We start from the raw sequence: 23,339 nt of genomic DNA on the forward strand, positions 1-23,339 counted from the left end.
GGGGTTAGAGGATACACATCTTCACACAATATATAGTTAAGACGAGAAACAGCTTGTTATAGCATTCTGTATAAACTAAAAGATTACTCCTATTCAAAGAGCTGACTAGGTGAATTTATACATTGAGAGACAGTAGAGAGGACCTTCCCTCAGGAAGCCCCTGGTTTGCAAAAAGCTGTGGCCAGGATGGTACCAGTGGGATGTTTCTGGTGCTTGCACTGCTCTTGTGTCCTTCTTCAGGCATCTGCAGTTGGCAACTATCAGAGGCAGAAGAATCTTTGGTTCTACCCTGGATACCTCATATGCTCTGATCTATGACAGGTATTTCTGTTCTGAGAAAACAGTGCAAGAAAGTTGTTGGCTTGTTTTGGGTTTGTTTGGGGTTTTTTTTATATTTTGAAGAGGAATTTCAAATTTGTGTGTTTACATACCCAATTCAAAATGTCCCCCATCTTGAGAGAGTGACAAACTATTTTTGTTAGTCTGAGGGCATTTATACCATGATTCAGAAAAGGATCTTCTGCAGATCGTTATTACTTTATTACATTATTATGTATTTTTGGTTTGCTATAAGATTTTTAAAGATCATCTCACTACTGAAACAGCTAATTTGTTTCATGAAAATCAGGACAACTGCTTTGATAGGATCAAGTTCTGTGTGCAAAAGCTATGATGGAAAAGCGTGCTTCACACAGATCTTCAGCTGTCTTATGAGATGAAAAAGTAGAATTTTTCAAGCAGAGAAGAATTTCGTCTTGATGATTTCATCGTCAAAATGTTATCTTTTTAAAAAGCAAAAAGTGCCTCCAATCATACATTTAAAATATGTACTTTACTGTAGCTGATTTATAGTATTTCATCATATTACATGAAAGTGAAAAAGCAGAAAATCTCAGTAGGTTAACTAATACTCAAAGAGTCTTCAGTTTCAGGACCTACAAATACAGGCTGTTAGCTGTGCACAGCAGCTCAGGATGGAACTAGGTAGTTTTTGGAAACAGCACAACAGAGCTGCCTGCTCTCCAAAGAATACAGAGAGTTAAAATGAACAAAATTTTACAGAGCACTTTCTTACTAGTAGACTAGTAAATTAAAAAAAAATTCAACTGGAATATTTCTGACTGGCTTCATTTAGATGGTATGTTACATTGCTCTTACCTCATCGGTAATAAACTGCTGCTGTAAGTTATAGAGTAACAGGTCAAAAATGCTATTTAAAACTAATCTAAATGAGTAATCATCAACAATAAAAAAAAATGGCCGTGAACACTGAGATTCAGTTTTAAAATTACTCTGCTGTCAAATACTACACTGTTCTTAAGAAAAAGGACATGACTAGTACTGGAAAGGGCTTCTATGAAAGTTCAAACAAGCCAAAATTTCCACTTTGACACAGGAGCTAACAAAAAAACAAGGAGGTACCTCTGGAGTGGCGGAGGTGACCGTCACATTGGCCATGAGGTCATTCCTTTTATACATGCTCTCCCCAAGATGCAGGAGGTTTCAGCTCAGACAGCACAGGTGAGCCAACATGATGAAAACAGAATTCCTGCAAAGCAAATATTTTTGTGCAAATAAATAAAATTTTAAAACCCCTCAACAATACAAGAGATTTCATTCTCTTTTCTCTTTCGGGTACCAACTATGAAGGAGTACAACTGAATATTGCTAAAGCCATGACAAGTCTTTATCCCCACTTCCAATCAACTCAAGAAATGTAGGGAAAAAGAAGTGTATTATCTGTCATTTATGCTGAATTAGTTTTTATATGAAGCCCATGCTAGGCAGTATTCATCCAGAAACTGCAGGTTACCATAACATATCTTAAAATAAGAAATCCAAGCAGCTAACGGACTGAAAAAATGGTGCTTCCTCACCTTTCCATGCTCACCACTTGCATTAGTCTCATAACTGGTGATTTAAGTCCCACTGTATCTTTCTAATGCACAAATCCTATTTCCAGCTGCTTAGGCCTTCATTAATATCTATACAGACAGGTGCACCTAAAAAAGCATTTTTCGCTAGGCCCCAAAGAACACAAGTTTTCCAGAGAAGAGAACGGGCCAACATCATCCTTCTTAGTTGGAAGAATGAATCTCAAGGATCTTAGCTAATCCAGCAACAGCACTGTCTGAAGTGAGACTTTTCCCAAACTGGATTAAGAAGACAGATGCAGTTCCAAATTGTCTTAGGACTTCGTGTATGTAATATACCTTAAGCTTCCTCCAGAAACCAGAAGACTGGACTGTAAAAAAAAATCTGAGTAGGTGGTACCATGAAGAAGCTGCCTCTAACCACTTGGATCAAATAATCCATTCCAGAATTACAAAGTGTTTAATGAAAACAAACAAAAAAAAAAAAAAACAGAAGCAAAGCCCCCCATATTGCAATTCTGAAATAAAGTAATTGATCACAACAGTAATACTCGTATCTAAAAGAACCATTAATCTTTAAATAAAACACAAATAATTACAAGACAGCATATTCCTGAGTATTGAACAAAGATAAGTATTAAGTATTTATAAATATTTCCCTCCATGATATTAGGAAATTATATTTCCTCTTCTTGTGTATATGTTAAATATTACACATTAAAGGACACGCACCATATGGACATAGGTGGATATATAATTCACAAATCTAATTAAGTTGCATCTCATTCAGAAAAAATAATATTTATATATAAATAGGCACAACTAAAATGAGAACAACTGATGTGATTATAGACGTAATTCAGATAGCAAAGGTACTCATAAAATAATTACACACACATTTTTAAATAAAATAACTTAATGACAACAACAGATACTTCCAGGCACAAGAACATTCATTTTGGTCAAAATTTCATGTAAGGGGAAGTGAAGGGATTCCTAAACAATTTTATTTTCAAATCTACACAGCAAAGAAAAATTTGACCATAAAAACTGGCTAATTCAGAAAATCGCTCAGAAGGCTTTTTCACGTCACTTAAGAAATTGTCATCAATGGGTAAGTCTGGACCCTCCCTCACACTAGACCTCTGATCATTGCTGCAAAACTTAAAGATTTAATTAATTGTTCCTAGAGAAGATACTGTTTGAAGACAAGCATTCTCTCTATTTATCTGAAATGAAGTAAAAGCCAGAACCAAAATTCAAATTCTACCCTCAAACGCAGCAAAACAGGCTTCACACAGATACTGTATTTGATGCATTCTGGGCATCCATACTAACAGCTAGCTTAACAGGTTGAAGCTGCCCTTTCATTAATGGTCCCATAACAATTAGCAAAACGACACAATACCTGCCAAATTCCTTCAGTCAAATGTTCAACATAACACATTATGCTCTTAATCACTGAAAATTTTGTCAGCTAATATATCATAATGATATATTTGAAGTTTATGTTCACTGAATCATAAGTCAAAGTCTGCATAATCTCAAATCTAAGACTACTCTTACACATAAACAATCTTACAGGAATACATGAACAGACTCTTATGACTACAATGAAATGGCTGCTTAAGTGAACAAGGGGACAGTCATGACTGTTCACAAACCTGACTGAAGTTAGTGTTCAACACGATCCAATGCTAACATTCTTTACAGAGAACATCTTAGTACAGGATCTGCCTCTCGCTTTGTCAGGTAAGCGATGCTTTGCAAGATTCAGATCTGAGAATCCAAATGGAAACTTATGTGAAAGCTTGTTAAGGTAGGCATTAAAAAAGCTAATGCAATCCAGACACATAGGATTGCACAGAAGAGACTGCTGAATCCAAACACTTGTCTCATCAAAAGAAAGAAGAACTTTTCTCCCAAAGTAAATAATCAGCATTATGTCTGTGGGGTGAAAACTACACTACCTGACTACTTCTAATTATTAAGCCTAAATCGGCTGTTAGGGACAGGCTAAAATACAGACACCATATAGCCCTGTTGCACTGTGTGAAGAACTGGCAATGTTGCAGAAAGTTTACACACACTTTAAGCAATCTGCTAGCAGCTAGTAAAAATTTTTCAGATACAGTGTGCACATACATACACTACTATTATTCGTGTGTGTCTCTGCACATGTATAAGCATGTGCACATACAGAAACCAAGAACTACTTACAGAATTACCAAGTCAGCACAAGCTCTGATGTACTTTAAATTGAGAAAACAAACAGCATGGTTGTTTCATCATTGCCCACAGCACACACAGATGAACCCCATGGCAATCACTGCCACAGACTCCTGTACACGTTCCCCTAGCAAAATCTGCAGTTGTTCAAAAATGCAACTAGGGATACTGCCACAACTCCCTCTGCATCGTTACCCTTTCCCACAACACTCTAATCACACAAACTGGAAAATGCCAGGAAAGTAAGCAGCTGAAAGTAAAAATAACCTCTTATTTTACTCCCTTGAAAAAGATGAGGTCTTCACCCCACCTGTCACACCCACCTGGCCCTACATGACAAACAACTCTCCCCACAATCTCATGGGCACACGTGAAACAAACCAGTAACTGTGTTTCAAAGTGCCAGAATCTCCTCACTTAAACTAGTCAAGAAGCAATTTCCTTTATCTTGTGTCCTGATAAAATTAACTCCTATTTTGAGCACTAACAGACTGCAAAGTATTTCTAGGTCTGGAGTTGCTCCTGTTAATAGCCCTTAGAGATACTGAAGTGGAAAGCAGTTTTCATGATGTAATTTCTTTAAAATGTGGCATTTACATCAAGGCCACAAAAATATTCTCATCCCCTCCTTCTCTGCCTTTCTGACCAGGGCTGTGCGGGGGCTCAAAAAATGCTCTGAATGGGGAAAGAAAAATCCCATATGTGACCTTGTATCCTGTCCAAGCTCGGTTTTACTCCAAGTTTTTTTACTCCAAGTTTTAACTAAACCAAGAAGAGACAGAAGTGCTTTAATATCTGAAACCAAAAGCACTAACATACTTTTGCCTTTCAACATTCAGTACATAGAGAAAGCTTGCAAGGTTAGATACTTTCATTCTAAAAAGGACCGCAAAAGATTTTTACCTCCAAAATGTTTCAAATGTAACAGAAGCATTAAAAATGCACTGTTTTTTTCCTACGTGCATAGGTTTCTCCAAGATTCACATCTCCTATGTAAAAATAATTCTTTACACACCCATTTGTTTTACTGCCTTGAGGAAAGTCATAGGGAGCAATTATCCTTTTAAGTCAAACCCAAGGAGTTTTTATTCTTCTGATATCACATGGCCATTTGAAGTATTTCCACACCTGCTATCAAAGAAGGTATTACTCTGCAAATTAAGTAACACTGGAGCTACTACTAAGCCTACTGTAACAAAAGGCTGTCAGACTACATACAGAAAGGTATTAGAAATAATCAGTATAATAGCTACTGCTCCATACTTGCAATATCTCACACCAACAAGATTAAAAAGAAATTTTTGAAATTCTGAAAATTATCAAAGGTCCAACATGTTGGCAGTAAAAGGTAAAAAGTCACTAAAATGGCATATAATTTATTGTCATAGCTTTTGCTTCTTAAAAATTCTTTAAACTTCCTTAGGTTAATCATTAAAATGATGCAATATACAAATGGTGAAAAAAAACAAACCAAACCAAACCAAAACAAAAAAACAAAAAACAAAGAAAACACCTTTTCTGTTTCTAGGGAAAGTTCACAGACATATTGCAGAAGAGCTCATTCATAAATTGCCAGAAGCAAAATGGATAAATCGGGATGCAAACATACGTACCACCAGAGGTTGTCTGTTCTTCTTTGCCAGCTTAACAAACCCATTTAGATATGTAGTTCTCTCTGAAGCAAAAGTGAAGACGACAGTGCAAGAACAACTGGAGAAAATAAAAACCAAAACACCACCATCAAAACTGAGCACAAAAGTAATCCCTATAGCCATTATTTTATCAACTTTTGTCATCTGTGGCACAGAAATGACATTCTCTGAAAGCAGAAATACAAATTTTACATTGCTGTCAGTAATAGGCATGTAATCCAGTTATAATGACTGTAAATTCATTCTCATTAGTAGTTATCCAGCTCACAAGAAAGTCACTAAAAGACTCATGAGCACAGATACGACCTCTGGCCAAGGATGACCCTGTACCCTGATTACTGAATGCTAGCAGAGCAACCTGGGGAAGTTACTAACTGTTCACACTGCTGCTCAGCCACCACTGATGGCACCATTGCTCTTACTGATCCTCTTGCTGGGAGAAAAAAATACGAGCTAGACAGGCTTTTGAGCAGACCTGGTTTGGCCATTCTGAGCCCCAAAAGTTAACTATCTTAGCTGATTTCAAACCCCATTTACTTACTACTTTCATTAGTTCATTATAGTTTTCCTAATATTATCGAGTCATGAGCTCACAGCTGCAGCATGTTTTTAAGAAAACGTACTTCGGTATTCTACCAAAAGATAACTGTACTTAAGCTTAAACTAGCTGCACAACTGTTTCAGTGAAGACAAAGAGCACTAGGGCCCCGTTTGGGCACTGATAAATTTGGTTGGAACCAATTAAAGTTACCAGTTGGGTTGTTTCTTTTTTTTTTTTTTTTTAACAAATAAATTTAGAATAGACTAGATCCAGTTAGAAGGGACCTACAGTGATCGTCTACTCCAACTGCCTGACCACATCAGGGATAACCAATAGTTAAAGCATGGTATTAAGAGCATTGTCCAAATGTCTATTAAACACTGTCAGACATGGGGCATCAACCACCTCTCTAGGAAGCCTCTTCCAGTGTTTGACCACCCTCTTGGTAAAGGAATGTTTCCTGATATCTAGTCTGAGCCTCCCTTGACTCAACGTTGAACCATTCCCATGTGTCCTGGCCCTGGATCCCAAGGAGAAGAGCTCAGCATCTCCCTCTCCATGTTCCCTCCTCAGGAAGCTGCAGACAGCAGCAATGAGGTCACCACGTAGCTTCCTTTACTCCAAATGAGACAAACCCAAAGTCCTCAGCCATTCCTCAGAGGACATGCCTGCCAGAATTTGGCATAAAACATCAGAACGGTTAGCTGCCATCAACCGAGATAATGGAATCAAGAATACTGAAAGAATCTTGCTTTCCACCTCCAGCAAAATCAACTATATACTACTCCATTGGCAATTGCCACAACCTACGGACACATTTACAGTATACCATATAGATTTCCATATTCAATTCTAAATTGGTTTTCATCATTGCACTTATTTTCCTCTTCCTTCATTCCAAAACTATTCCTCCAGATGTTCACCATTAGAATGTTTCTTTCCTTGATCAACTATGAACAAAGTCATATTCAGATGCTGTGGGCGTAAAGTACAAATGAGAATACATTAGCACAGTTAACTTATTGGAAGAAGAAAATAGGACTGTATTATGAAAACAGGATGAAATAATCATGTGGTTATACTCATGCCCCTGTGCTTGCATTCAGCCACTGATGTGAAACTTGTATCACCATCTACATCACATCCACATTCAGCCCAGAGACTCATAAGGGGGCCAGGGGGGGTGGGGATAAGTCAGTCCCATCTTTTTGTGTTATTGCTAAATAAAGAGAAAAAAGCAATTAGCATCAAGGTATCTAAAATCATGTACTGCTTGTTCTCCATATCTAGATATTTACATACCTTTTTTTCCCCTAAGTTTGTTTAGTATCATCATTTTAATACCAAAACCAGAAAAAAAAAAAAAAAGTAAGTTTTCAAAATCCTTCTGAGTCTGAACAATCTACTGCTGTTTTGTCATTGCACTGACAGAGCAAGCCAGTCTGGAAGGATTTCCAGAGGAGAATTTGTTTAAATCTTTCAAAGCAGCAGCTGCCAAGTGCTATGTGGATACCTGCTAACCTAGGGAAAAGTTAAAGCACAAATCTCAGAAGCACTGAGCAACACTGGTGTAAAACCATTTTATTCCTGATATTATCCCCTACCAGAAGTTTAGTACATTCAAACAATACGTATCTTCACTTTCCTGAGTGCCCCGGTCCAGTCAAGCATCACCTCTCAAGCCCCATTTCTCATCCCCTCACAGATGATTTCTGCAAAGTGGAGAGAAAAAGGACCACATCTTCTATAGTAAAGGCAGAAATGATCCATGTTAACTCCACTTCCTTCAGAAAATAGCAATCTTTTGTATGCCATTCTGAGCCCTTTCATGACATACAATGCATGCATAAACACACATATGACTGGACAGTTGAGCTGTCTAACCACAATGTTTTATATTAAAGAACCCTTTCCATTTCAAAAGTCCTTTTGAAATAATTCAGCATTAAACCTTAGCGGCTACTTTGTACGGTATGAAAAACTCTGAAGTATTAAAAGTTCTGGATTTAAAAAAGAATCGCCTACTAACAGTTTAGTAAGAAAAAAGCAATTAGGCTGTAGAAGAATAAAAAGCCATTACATTTATATGACTAAAGATCCTCCTAAACAAAAACTGTCTTGTGTAATGTCAGTACCTGTTTCACCGGAAAGTCCCCGATGTATTTCATTATGCCTTAGGCAACAGTACCACCTACAGATAAAATATGCTATGAACAATTTCATGCACATTCTTTTCTGAGAAACTTCTTTACTACAGTTAATGAATAATAATGAAAGTGTAATGGAAATAGTATTTATAATTTAGCATATAAATTCCTATATTGGGCTGTGACAAGATCCAATGACGATACACCACTTGAAGGGAAACAACACTCCAAGGTTTAGTGCGGCAATTTATACCAGTCACTGTTATACCACCAGCACAAATACAGAAGTTGAACAGAACTAGCACAGTAAGCATGTCCTGGATTAAGGATCACTAGACCTGTTAATCTTCAACATATTGAAAGAGGATTTTAACCAAACCCACTAAAACATTATTAAGGGGCTGTGGATTAACTACATGCTAATCCCATTGATTTAGCTGACCACAAACTGAAATCACTGAAGTAAATAAATATTCTTCAATAACATGCATCATTCCTGAGCAAACAGGCTGAAAAACTGATTCTTGGAGCACCTCCCAATAGCTGCCAATGAAGTAAGTCCAACTCGTGAAAAAGCAGATTCAAAGTTGATTTCTCATACCAAAATTGTCTCAACTCTCCTACATCCACCCCTCCAGCACACATACGCTCAGATGAGTTCTATCATTAGGAGAGAAGCAGCTGATAAGTTTAAGAAACAACTTCAGAATCCAGGTTCCAAAATCTTCAGGTTTTATGAATATACAATCAATTTGAATTATACCTAAAAGTAGGTTAAAAACAACATCTGAAGCTCAGGTCGTGCTTTTATGATATGCTCTATCTGACTAGTCAAATGTTACAGTAGACTGCCAGAGAATCCTCTATCATACCCAGGCTGCCCTACAACAGTCCAAATCCTTGATTTTCAAAATAATTTAATGTCACAGGGCACCAAAAAGGTAGGCTGACATTCTACAAGTTGAATAAAAATAAAATATTCTTATTTTACAAAATTATAATGAACACAAAGTCTCAGTCTTATAGTTTAAGAGCTGCATGCACAATCTCGTAATGAAAAGGCTCTTCATAATGCTACTAAACTGTCAAAATTTATTTCAAAATTATTAAATATCTCACAGGATCCTTAGTTGCTAAAACCATGGAAGAACAGGAAGCTGACAATGCAGGCTTGAATGCGTGATGCTATTTTTATCCTGATATGCCTCATAAATTTACTATATCCACTGATAATTGAGATCACTCTAATGACCATTCATTATACTTACAAGTTAACTATTAAGTGTTCTCTTCTCTCTCCATTCTGCTACCTCTACCATCATTTACTGCATCAAGAAGTAATGATATGATCAACACTAATTGTGTAAGCAAAAGAAACATAATAAAGTGACATTCTACTAAGTAAAGATAGTAGAAAGATCTCAGTCTAGATACCTAAAAAAATTAAGGTAAGAAATACAGTGCAGGTTTCTAATTATTAGAAGAACTAATTATTTGAAGAACTTTGCATAGGCTGTGGAATTTTACCCATGTCTGGAAATCTTTACATCAAGGTTGATTTTATTTATTTAAATAAATAAGCAAACCAACCCCCCACAACAATACTGAATGAGAATTCAAGGAAGTTTTATGACATACAGTATAGAGGACACAGTCATTATCACCAGAGTTCTTGCTTGTTTTCATGACCTATTATTTAACACAGGACACATATCAGCAAAAGCTTTAATGCTGAAATCACTTTCTTAAGAAACAAAAACTACCACATACAGTACACAACCATACTTAGCAAGTTCCACCAGCACTGACAAAATGAAATCATCACTGCAAAGCCCAAACTCTATAGTAAACATCCATAAATATCCAGTAACCAGTTTGTTGATTTGTTATACAAACATGGATTTGCTAGGAAATGGCAAGGTGACTTAAACTCTCTTTTAGCTTGACTGATCTGACACTCCCATACCACAGTGTTGCAGATACTCCTCCCCAAGTTAGATAAAAGCTTCACCATGATAAGTTTTTGGCATCTGGAATGTTTCTTCTGCTTCTGCAAACCCACTTTTCATTTTCATTGTGAAACTGACAAAAAGGTCTCTCAACTAAAGCAGTAATTCCTAGCCAGACACTGCATTCTGATATGAACTTCTCAGTAAAACCAGCTGAAGTTTCATATTCAGTACTAGCCTTAAGATTAGAAGACACCCTGCCTGTCATATAAAACATCATAAACATATTTTGAAATAGTATATAAACAACATAATATAGAGAGGATATAGTAAAGACCAGTATTTGCCACAAAAGCATAACAGCCTTTGTGGCTTCCAAGTGTTCCATTAATAATAAGCTGGTTTTGTATTCAAATGTTAGAAGTCAGCAGGAGTATCTCACATGTTCCACTATAAATGGGAGATAAAAAAAAAAGTTGCATTTCTTAAACGAAGAATAATGACTATAAGCTACTCCAGAAAAAGAAACCTAGTATCCTTTGTTGCCACTTGGAATCTCACATTCTGTTTCAACCATAAAAACCTATGGACTCTCCTCTCCAAAACTTACTCAAATTTTAGAACACTTCGAAGTTTTCAGTGTTCCACCAGGTGGCAGTGATTCTTAACTTATTACAGGCCTGTTTCCAAAATGTCTTACATCTTTTGTTTTAATATGTAATCATAACTCAGAAAATAATAGGTACTCATCTTTGACAGATTACAAAAGGAGAATGGAAAAAAGTGCTTTCTAGGTTTTAGGGTTTTCATGCAATTTTACAGCATCCCTTAGAAAAATAATGGAAATAAATACAGAGAAAGTGTCACAACTTGGCTGATGTGAAGTCATTCAAAAGACAATGCTAGGTTGCACTGTACTGTCCTAAATACTGAAGAACAGAATTTAGTCAGGTCTAGACAATAATTTATCCCTCAGTTTCCATCACTACTTTTTTTGTCTGAAAAGCAAATATTTTGGAAGATAAATCCTCCTGCAGTGTAGGAGGCAGTGATTACCATTACCACCTTGTCAGTGACTTAACCTATACTCCAATGGTCAGGATGTTCATGTAGGGCTCTTATAAATATTCCATTTTAGCAGGAAGTGTTACTCACCACAACTACTACCATGTTCCTTTACTGTCTCACCCGCAGAAAGTTAGTTCAGAAAGCCTGCCGTCTCTCTCAGACTCTCTAATACCCACAACCTTAAAAAACATTTTTTCACAGAATCACTGAGACCGGAAGGGCCGTCTTTAGATTATACAGTCCAATGCCTCTGCTCAAGCAGGGCAGGTTGGCCAGGACTCTGTCCAGTTGGGTTTTGATTATCTCCATGGATGATACAACATTGCTCAACCAGTTTCAGTGCTTGATCGTTCTCACAGTAAGTAAGTAAGTGTTTTCTTGTGTTGAGGTGGAATTCCATGTGTTGGTTTAGCCATCTCCCCAGAGCTATGAAGATGTGTATTTATAGTAGGGAGGGAATACTGGCACAACTGACCCACGTCTTGGACCCTGCTGAGGTTAAAAGGATCATATATTAAGCTTATTAAGCTTTTGGATAAAGAAATCCTTTAATGCCTTTTTTTTTGTCAAGTTTGAAGGCAAGATTAAGGCATCAGCTATCAATGTGCTCAACTGAAAACTAATCCAATCTAGATATAACACAGAAATGTGCATTCCAAAATTTCAAAGTGCTGGGTGTGAGAATCTGAATGCTTTATGTGTACAGGTCCCAGAACTGATTATTCAGTTAGCTGAGACACTTCTCAAGAGCAGACGACTACCAGTTTCAATTATCTCAGGATTCCTCTAGACTTTGACAGTAAATCTAGCATAGATATCTATCTTCCTGTTGGCACCTGGAAAAAAAAAATATCAGCTTTTATAAATGAGCAAACATAGTTACTCTATGTTAACTGGCAATGCTTCATGTAAATGAAACATGAACACAAACTCCATCTTAGCAAATTCTAAGAAACTGAGAGATTACTATATAAAATGAGGAAAAAAGGAAGAAAGCACTGCTGTATAATGTCAAAGGGAACAAAGTGAAAAGTATTTCTAGGTTGACAACGTAACTACAAAAGAAATACTTTTCCTAAACAAAGAATGAATAATAAATAATAAAACCCCACAAGTTAAGAACACGATACCATCTTGATCCAGATCAAGACAGAGCTGCAGTTCAGTCTCCAACAGAAGTCACCCCCCAAAAGCCTTCAAGCAAGTCTGCTTACTTGCATAGGTTAGAAGCACAAGATACATGTTTAGGAGAGTTACAGTTTAGCGGAAATGTCAACAAAAGTCACAGGAAAAGGAATACATATCTGTTGTATTACAGTATAATACTATCATGACTAACGCAACTCAAGGTTCTCTAGACAGAAGAAAACTGAGACACCTCTGTAATCTCTCGTATCAAACATAAGTGAAAATCAGAAAATATCTGCTACTTTAATTACAGTTGCATACTGTCTTGGTTTAACCCCAGCTGTCAACTAAGCACCACACAGCCACTCACTCACTCCCCCCATGGCAGAAGAATAGAGAATTGGAAGAGTAAAAGCGAGAAAACTCATGGGTTGAGATAAACACAGTTTAGCAGGTAAAGCAAAAGCCATCCATGCAAGCAAAGCAAAATAAGGAATTAACTCACCACTTCCCATTGGCGGGCAGGTGTTCAGCCATCTCTGTGAAAGCAGGGCTCCCTCACACATAATGGTGACTTGTGAAGACATATGCCATCACCCCGAACACCCCCTCCGTCTCATAGAATCACAACATGGTTTGGGCTGGAAGGGACCTTAAAGATCACCTAGTTCCAACCCCCTGCCACGGGGAAGGACACCTTCTACTACACCAGGGTGCTCGAAGCCCCGTCCAACTTGGCCTTGAACCGTCACAGTTTCTCTGGGCAGCCTGTGCCAGTGTCTCACAACCCTCACAGTAAAATTCTTCCTTATTCTAGCCTGAATCTACTGTCTTTCAGTTTAAAACTGTTAGCCCTCATCCTACCAATATACTTCCCAGTAAAGAGTCCCTCCCCACATTTTCTGTAGCCCCCTTTCAGTACTGGAAGGCCACTATAAGGTCTCCCCAGACCCTTCTCTTCTCCAGGCTGAACACCCCCCAATTTTTTCAGCCTGTACTCACACAGGAGGTGCACCAGCCCTCCAATCATCTTCATGACCCTCCTCTGGACCTGCTTGAACAGATCCGTGTCCTTCTGATGTTGGAGGCCTCAGAGCTAGACCCAGCAGTACAGGGGGGTCTCCCCAGAGCGGAGCAGAGGGGGACAATCCCCTCCCTGGCCCTGCTGCCCCCCCTGCTCTGGCTGCAGCCCAGGGCACAGTTGGCTTTCTGGGCTGTGAGCACACGGTGCTGGTAGATACCATCTACCAACACCCCCAAGTCCTTCTCCCCAGGGCTGCTCTCCATCCACTCCTCGCCCAGCCTGGATTTGTGCTTGGGATTGCCCCGGCCCATGGGCAGGACCTTACACTTGGCCTTGTTGAATTTCATGAAGTTTGCATGGGTGCCCTTCTCCAGCCTGTCCAGGTCCCTCGGGATGGCATCCCTTCCCTCCAGCGTGTCACCGCACCGCACAGCTCGGTGTCTTCTGTGAGCTTGCTGAGGGTGCATTCAATGTCACTGTCCATGTCGCCAACAAAGATGTTAAACAGTGCCAGGCCCAATACCAACCCCTGAGGAACACCATTCATCCCTCCACTCCACTTGGACATTGAGCTGATGACCACAGTTCTTTGAGTGCAACCATCCAGCCAATTCCTTATCCACCAAGTGATCCATCCATCAAATCCATGTCTCTCCAACGCAGAGACAATGATGTTGTGTGGGACGGCGTCAAAAGCTTCACAGAAGTTCAGGTAGATGAGGTCAGTTGCCCTTCCCTTATCCACCAGCGCTGTAACCGCGCCGTAGAAAGCCATCAAATTTGTCAGGCATGATTTGCCCTTAGTGAAGCCATGTTGGCTGTCACCAATCACCTCATTATTTTCCACATGTCCTAGCATATTTCCCAGGAGTATCTGCTTCATGATTTTACGAGGCACAGAGGTGAGACTGACCTCTGAGTATGACTGAGAAGAGGTGTCCTTCTTCCCCCTGGTTTATATAAGCATGACGTCATGCAGTATGGAATATCCCTTTGCTCAGCTGGGATCGGCTGTCCCACTTGTGTCCCCTCCCAACTTCTTCTGCACCTCCAGCCGACACACTGACATGGTGGAGTGAGAATCAGAAAAGGCCTTGACTCTGAGTAAGCACTGCTCAGCAATTAACGAAAACATCCCTGTATTATCAACACTGTTTTCAGCACAAATCCAAAACATAGTCCCATACTCGCTACTATGAAGAAAATTAACTCTATCCCATCCAAAACCATACTTACAGCAGAATAAGGTAGCTCTGCACTCACTCAACCCATTTTGCTGCACATCTCCATCAGTCCACTGCTGGGTCTAGCTCTGGCAATTCAGCAGGTTTATCTCTTGTTTAAAAGCATGATATCCCTGTAAGTCAACAGGAAACAGGATTATGGTGATATTTATTATATAACTCAGTTCTTTACCTGAAACATGCACTCTGGTATTTTAATTCTTAGCTCCCCCTCCCACCTTTGATGGCTAGTTCCCCATTCTAGTTTCACTGGTACGTGACAAATTCCCAGACTCAAAAGAATTAAAGAATACATCACAAAGAGCAACATATTAGGAATTTCACAGCTAAACATTCCCCAAACATGTATCTGTAACTTCCTCACTCTGTCAATGAACACAAGTCCAAGCTGATATGGGTTTGCTTATTGGTTTTAATCACTTCTTTTAAGGTGCTTTATGAATGGTAAATGCTACTCAGTCTCACTTCATTTTCCTCAAGACTTAACTAAACAAAGGAGAGTGGGCACAAAACCAAATACAATAATAATTCTTTCTTTGTATCAGCAAATTAAGCCACAGCTCTTCCACCAAACATGATTGGCAACAAACTTGAGAATACAATGTTTAAGTAACTTGGTTTGGTGATATAGTCCTTCCCTTTTCTCCTCTTTTGCCTTACATAAACTTTTATAACAGCTAATGTTTAAGAAAATTATATATCAAATGAGGAGAAAATAATATCAAACTTTCATGTGTAAACTGACAAGAAAATCCCATTAAAGCCCACGTTGCTTTGACAAAGTTGAAAATCACTGCAGATCACGTTATTACTACTGAGCCTCTACTGTAGTCTCTATTCTCCTTCTATTGTTAAGGAACCGTCACTTATAAAAATGTGCATTTTCTAGTCTTTAAACCCACATAATTCCTAGTGGCATCAAAGAAAGCTGTATTTTGCTGGAAAAGTAGTATTCTTCATACAGTCCAAACTGAGTATACATACAGCAGGCACTAAGAAAAATGATCCTAGTTCATAAAAGAATCAAAATGACAAGTTATGAATGAGCTAGCATCCTCTTAAGTATTTCAATCAAAATTACAGACATAATGTATGTTCACACTGCTTACATACTTTAACTGTCTGCATCATGTGCAGAATGTCTGCTCCTCAAAACCCATTCCCTTGTACTTTAAATGAAACCTATAGTTCCTCTTCTTCAATATAAAAATTTGCTTGACCATAATACAAACTCTATTTAAATACACAGCATGCCCAGTGGTCTACTCCACCCTGTTCAGATTAACCATCTTAACTGTTCACGTTTTTATAAAGTTATGCCATTTACAAGTGTTAATCATGGCATTTGCAAATTTACTGCCAGATGACTGACAAAGTTGTGCACTGTTGGACTTAGCGCAATTCCCTGTATTCTTATTAAAAAATTTAAAAATGGTTCTTTCATAAGCAGCTAGTACTGATATATCTGACAGACAGTAAACCATCCATTGACTGTCTTTGTTACTAAAAGGGTAATACATTGCTATTTTTTGAACCTGAGTATCTCACAGTATTAGAGTGTTTGATTAAGTAAACATATTGATAGTTTTTTACTTCATTACCTTGGTCAATTCAATCTGCAACAGCATACAAGAACAAAGGTTTGGTTAGCAAGACAAATTTCTTACAGAACCATGTTGCCTAACTACCCCTGTATTTCTGTTCTTCAACACATTATTATATAAAGCCCATGCTATTTTCCTCTACCGTTTTGCTTGATATGAATAACCAAGGTAACATTAAGGAATAAGCTTCACGGAACACTTGTCTTTCACTAGCTTAACACTAGAACTCTCGGTCTTCAAAATCAGGACCGGTAGGTCAAAGACCTCAACCTGAAATCTGGTTCTCAGACTTTTAAATTGTTTATCCTTAGGACATACTGTCTGATATTTATTAACTGGAAAATATTTCCTAGTTCTTATCTGATATGACATCCTTGTTCTTACCGGAAGTTTTTTATTATACAGACATTAATGGGTTTCCTAGATTTGCCTAGCAATAGGCAAACATATCGCTAGGCTTCCTCCCTGCTTCCTCCAGAGCAGGTACCAATTTTTTGTTGCCATCCTAAACTCTACTAAATACAGCTGGCTCCAAAATATTTGGTTACTTTTTCATCTATGGTACTTCAAAAATTTCAGTTTATACAATTGCTACCTAGTTCCCCTACTCCCATTTTTATATATTAATTTTTGCTTCCAAACATCTCCATTTTGAAATTAAGTTAGTTTGAGCTGCTGATGAAAAGTGTTAACTCTTCAAGTATCACAGGAATGGAACACATCATTTTTTAAAAGGGACAATCTCTCTGTTAAATCCTCCTTCCATTCCATATGGGCTAATATCTCAAGTATGATGAAAAATGGGAGCAAAAACTTGCAAAATAAATGTTTTAGACAGAGAAAGGTTGTTGAAAATTGAAGTTTGATTAACAAAAACCCCAGTTTTCCAAAGTTGAGAAAGATGAACTTTTGTGGACTGTCAATACAACACACTATGTTCACCAAAGGGACTGTAAAACTAAAAGTAAACACAATTCAATTTCACCATTGTTAGGCGCAGAAAATACTAAATGGGATAGAAAATATAGCAAATGCAGTCACTTAAAGATTATCTTTTTTAAAGAGTAAGCTTCTCAGTCTCATAATCCAACAAAAGCTGTGCTTCCTATATGCTTGCTTTAAAGATATTTTAAATTTGTATACATGATACATTATCTTTCATTTTCTACGGTGCTCATTAGTAATGATTTTAAATATGCTATCATATCCCCATGTAAAGTTTGATTATGAAATATGCTAAGAGCCTGGAAATAAAGTTTACATGGAACAAAAAGCAAAGCTCGTAACTACTGCCCATCTTGACTTCTAGATGTTGCCCTTTTACAGAAAATAAGGTAAATAGACAGAAAAAAATACTAAAATAACTTGGTTAAAATAAGAGTTTTCTAATATTTTTCTTCAAACTGCTGCTACACCATGCAGGATAGACAACATACAGAAAGTGAACAAGAAGTGTGCATAGTTTTGTCCTTATTACACACTCTCCCCGTCCTCATGCATGAAGAATAACTAATAGGCACAGCATGAATTTTCAACATAAAACCAAATCTGACTTTAAAAGTGCCTGTTGGACATAAAAGACACAGACTGCTACATTCAACTATAAGGTCTCCAAGGCAAGGAATATCCACATCGTAAGAAGGGCCAACGTAGATTTTTTTTTTTTGAAATGATAAATAAGACAAGAGACTACACACGTTCCATTTGCTCGCGTTCAGAACAAGAGACTCCAGACAAAAGGCATGCTGCAGTTCTACAACTGAGAAGTTCAACAACAGTTCCTTCTCCACTACACGCCAAAACCTCAGACATAAGGAAGCCTGCTGAAGCCAGACCAAAAATTATCAGAAGTGATCTGAAAACAGATCTCAGCCACTAAAGGTTCCCTAACAGCATTCGCACAACATTCACAGGATATGCAAATAGTTTTCCTATTTATTCCAAAGGTGCAGTGGAGCACGTGGCCAAACCCCGCAGGTTTTCAGCTGCTCCCCCCGCTACCCTACACAACACATACGCCCCCGAGAAAGCCCACCCTGGATCCACGTGCCCAAACGGGAACTCCTGCACCTCACCGCACCCCGCACGGCTCCGCAGTCCGACCGGCGCGCTGAGCACCGGCACGGAGAGCAGCCGCCCCCGCGGCCCAGGTGCGCGGGGCGCCGGGCGGAGCAGGAGCAGGGGCCGGGGCCGGGGCCGGGGCCGGGCGGGGCCGGGCGGTGGCCGCGGCGGGGCCGGGGCCGGGGGGCCCAAGGTGCGACCGACACACGGCCGCCCGCGCCCCGCCCGCAGGCGACGGGCCGAGGGGCCGCTCCCCAGGGGCTGCCGCGCCCGGCCCGCCGCCGGAAGGCCGCGCGCCGGCCGGGCACCCGCCGCCTGTCCCCGCCAGAGCCCGGGGGACGACGAGCCCGGCACCCGCGGAGAGGGGCCCGGCGCCGGAGGCCGCGGCAGCCGTGCGGCACACCAGCCCCCCCCGCCCGCCGCACCTGCCCGCGGGCCGCGCCGGGCCCGCGCCCCGCGCCGCCCCTGCGGAGTGCCGGGAGCCCGCGGGCTCCCCGCAAACAGCGGGCCCCCGGAGGGGGGGGCTCCCGCCTGGGCCCGTCGCCGCGGAAGCTCCGCCCGCAGGACGCTCCCAAAGCGGGGCGGCGGCGGGCGGGGGGGGGGCTGCGGCGGCCGGGCGCGCAGCCCGGTGGGGCGGGCGCGGCCGCTCCGCGCCAGCCGTGCCAGGGGGGCGGGGGGCGGTGTCCGGGCGGGTCCCACCTGTCCCGCAGGGATCGTCCGCGCTCACCTACCCGGGGACCCGGCTGCCCCCGGCGACGCCCACGGGGACCCCGCCGGCACCGGGGCGGGACGGCGCCCCCCGCGCTGCAGGTCCCCCGCCCGCCGCCGCCGAGGACGCGGCCCAGGCCCGCCGAGGGGGATCGGGGGGGAGGGAGCGGGGCGCGCCGGACTGACGGGCTCGCCGGCCAACCGCCGCTCCGCACGGGCGCGCTCGCCAATCGGGGCGGGGCGGGGCGGGAGCGTGCGGGCGCGCAGACGCTGCGCAGGAGCCGCCGCCGCCCGCAGGTGCGCTGCGCCCGCCGCGTCCGGGGCCGCGTCGGGGCTCGGCTCGGCTCGGATCGGATCGGCTCGGCCCGGCCCGGCTCGGCCCGGCCCGGCTCGGCTCGGCTCGGCCCGGCTCGGATCGGCCCGGCCCGGCTTGGGCTCGGCCCGGCTCGGATCGGCCCGGCCCGGCTCGGCCCGGCCCGGCTCGGCTCGGCTCGGCCCGGCCCGGCTCGGCTCGGCTCGGCTCGGATCGGCCCGGCCCGGCTCGGGCTCGGCCCGGCTCGGCTCGGCTCGGCCCGGCTCGGATCGGCCCGGCCCGGCTTGGGCTCGGCTCGGCCCGGCCCGGCCCGTGGCGCGGCGCGGCGCGGGCAGCGGCTCCCGGGCCGGCGGGGCGGCCTCAGCCCGGGCTCCCGGGAAGGGCAGCGCCGGCCCCGCAGAGCGACGCGCCCCTGCTCCCTCCGGGCCGCGGCCTCCGGCGCTCCCCGGGAGACGGAGAAGCGGCTTCTCCCCCCTTGCCACCCGCCGCAGTGCGCGCTTGAACTCGTTTTCCCCAATACGCCAAAGAACGTCTCAACCCCCCCAAACCAAACCTGGGGTCGGGTTCACGTACAAGCAACAGTGTTGGAGCCGTCGGGGAGCGGCGGTACCGTGTTCTCCCAAAGGCAATCAAATGGGGCTTTGCGGGCTTCTTGATGAGTGAGAACACTTCCACCAAACTGTGTGAGGTTAAATTTGCCACACGCGAAATGCTTCAACGCTTGGGGAAGTGGTGCAGCAACCTTCAACGCTTGAAGCTACATGGCAAAAGGAAGGTGCATCTCTCTCTGAATTACAGCTTCTCTAACAGCGATATTCAGCGGGTAGGTAGTCTGCAAGCATCACTATAGGGAAAATACTTGCTCTGTGAATTGGAAGCTACATGTGGGATTGCATTCCAGTCCATCAGAATGAACCCAGTACACGAGAGAACATAAGCCGAGTGGGGTTACTCAGAGGAAGTTTTGAGAGACTTCATGATGTCCAGAATGCATTTGTTAAAAGTAATTTCTGCAATCTCCTAGTCTTCAATTACTCTAAAATCCAGAGCACTTTAAACATCTTCAGACATCCCACTTAAACATGTGTGAGCTCTCTTTCCAAAGCAGAAATATTCAAATTCAGAATAAATGATAAAAATAACTTTAAACACAGTCTTGGGATCTACTTGTGAATACTGATGCTCACAGCTCCAACATCCACATCAACGCCAAACACACTACATGGAAAGGTATTTTCTCTACATATTCCCTTCTCCTCCATGCCCCCCACCCCTTGAATAGCTAGAATAATTAAAATTAATTTCATATGAATCGCAATCATTTCATAGGCATAGACTATTCTTATTATAGTTTATCCTGTTGGTAGTGCTAGACTACATACACTTTACTCTAAAACTTCCAGCATCGTCTCCCACTACAGCAAGAGTACAGGACTCTATCAAAATGTTTTCCACTCTGTCCTATATCACTATGCCAGAACATTAAAACAGCAGTTCATGGGCTACAATCCACCCACCCACCCTTTTTATTTATTTAAAAACAAAACAAAACAAACAAAAACAAACAAACAAAACCAAACAAAAACAAAAACAAAAACAAAACAAAACAAACAAACAAAAAAAAAAAACAAAAACAAACAATCTGAAAGCTAGTCACTTCTTATCCTAATAATTATGAGACTCTAAGTCCAAGTTTCCAAACTGATGCATAGAGTACTGTAAAGTGATAAAGACTGCTACCTAAATACGTCTTGTGCATTACAACAGCACACACCCTCTGAAATCCTGGATATAAACACAGCCCTGCTAAGAATGGAATTACTCAGCAGCTGCTCTTGTTGAGGGTATCATAATAAATGAAGATTGGACACTTCTTTTTAATTTCCTGTTTCAGTTTTCTGCTATGTACAGCACCTTAAATTATCCCTATGTAACTTATATTTTAAAAAATTGGCCAGCACCCTCTGGTGGAAAAAAATGCATAGACAAGATTTAGGGTTGCACTGTACTGAGTTATTTGAAAATGTTGGCAAACATGCATAACTAGATAATGTCATTTTAGACAATACCATTAGCCATATAATTTCCAGGAAAAAAAAAAGTTCCTGTCTATAGTTTAAGTAACATTTGATTGAATATTTAAATTTTCCCTAAATCCATTCACAATACGACTGTAATATGCTATTTCATATAGTTAATGAACTGTAGCATCCATGGGATCAGGCTCCATTTTCCCTGCATGATTATTGCCAAAAGATATTCCATGACATGTCATGTTTACTGTGTATTCTAGGTTCCCCTCAAGCTGTTTTCAAGAAGTTTGCATTATAAAAAGCTAAACAATGTGCAGTGTGTCTGCATGTACACAACTTTTTAACCTAAACCTTTATTTTTTCCCTAGCCGCCTTAACATATCTCCTTTACAAAATCTTTGTCTTCTATCTCATGCTTTGCTAAAAGTGGTGTTTTATAGCACCTTTATTGAAAGTATTCAATCTCAGAGTCTGTTTTGCTCTTGGTGCTGGATTCAGATGTGCCAGCAAAGATGAGAAAAGTTGAAGTGTTTGAGTATTCACAGAATCAGAATGGTTTGGGTTGGAAGGGACCTTGAGAGATCACCTAGTCCTACCCACCTGCCATTGGCAAGGACATCTTTCACTAGGTAAGGTGCTCAAAGCTCTGCCCAACCTGGCCCTGAACACTGCCAGGAAGGCGGCTGCCACCGAAGTGGCAACCTGAGCAACCTGTGCCACGGTCTCAGCACCCTCATCGTAAAAAATTTCTTCCTTATATCCAATCTAAATCTACCCTCTTTCAGTTTAAAACCGCTGCCCCTTGTCTTGTCACTACAGGCCCTGGTAATGTCTTTCTTCACCATTCTTATAAACCGCCTTTATATATATTGAAAAGCCACAATAAGGTCCCCCCGGAGCCTTCTCTTCTCCAGGCTGAACCCCCCCAACTCTCTCAGCCCGGCCCCCCAGGGGAGCTGCTCCAGCCCCCCCAGCATCTCCGTGGCCTCCTCTGGCCCCGCTCGAGCAGCTCCGGGTCCTTCTGCTGTTGGGGGTCCCCGAGCTGGCCCCAGCAGTACAGGGGGGTCTCCCCAGAGCGGAGCAGAGGGGGAGAATCCCCTCCCTGGCCCTGCTGCCCCCCCTGCTCTGGCTGCAGCCCAGGGCACGGGTGGGCTCTGGGCTGCCAGCACACGTTGCCGGCTCATGTCCAGTTTTTCATCCAACAGTATTCCCAAATCCTTCTCTGCAAGGCTGCTCTCAATCCCTTCATCCCTAGCCTGTATTGATACTGGGGATTATAAACTATTATAAATAGCGTTAATAATAGCATTATAAATAGCAAACCATCAAAATGCATCAAAGATTTACTGGCACTGGGGAAATAAGTACAAATTGACACTGAAATTGTCAGTAATTAAATTAAGAATTAATAGTCCAAGTAACAGAACTTTGCATCTCTTAAAGGGCTTTGAGAGAATCTGTCAAAATTTCTACTGTTGCTTTTTAATTCTACTATCCTCTGATATTTATCCCATCCCCACATAAGGCTTTGCATGTGAATGGCCACATCTTTCCTTCTGCTGACTCCGCTACATACATGGTGATTTCCAGCAAAGGAGATATATAGCAGTGCCAAGCAACATCCTGTAAATCTTTATATTACACAAACATCCATACACAATAGCTAGACTGCTATTAGTTCTGATAAGCAGTTCAGGCTTAGTGTTATCTTGGATCAAGAAGTTTTGTTTGTTATTTTAAATTATGAACTATTAAGTAGCTTCA

At 41.7% G+C, this 23,339-nt stretch overlaps 1 protein-coding gene across 7 annotated transcripts in view; it reads right to left on the bottom strand.

The window, feature by feature from the left end:
• Positions 1–23,339, bottom strand: part of RALGPS1 (Ral GEF with PH domain and SH3 binding motif 1) — a 142,228-nt gene that overhangs the window by 99,888 nt on the left and 19,001 nt on the right. For 2 of the 7 annotated variants that reach the window (XM_042786612.1, XM_042786613.1), the window contains exon 1: positions 1,423–1,519. Coding sequence is in view for 5 of the 7 variants with exons in the window: in XM_042786611.1 (XP_042642545.1) it covers positions 1,423–1,479 (57 nt within the window). In the remaining 2 variants the exon portion in view is untranslated. Of the gene's footprint in view, positions 1–1,422; positions 1,550–5,716; positions 5,814–14,848; positions 14,970–18,946; positions 19,045–19,248; positions 19,381–23,339 lie in introns of those variants that run through there. The other 5 variants (XM_042786611.1, XM_042786607.1, XM_042786608.1 and 2 more) reach the window with 5 other exon arrangements.

Source organism: Tyto alba, unplaced genomic scaffold, assembly GCF_018691265.1.
Source record: "Tyto alba isolate M040663 unplaced genomic scaffold, T.alba_DEE_v4.0 Super-Scaffold_11, whole genome shotgun sequence".
NCBI lineage: Eukaryota > Metazoa > Chordata > Aves > Strigiformes > Tytonidae > Tyto > Tyto alba.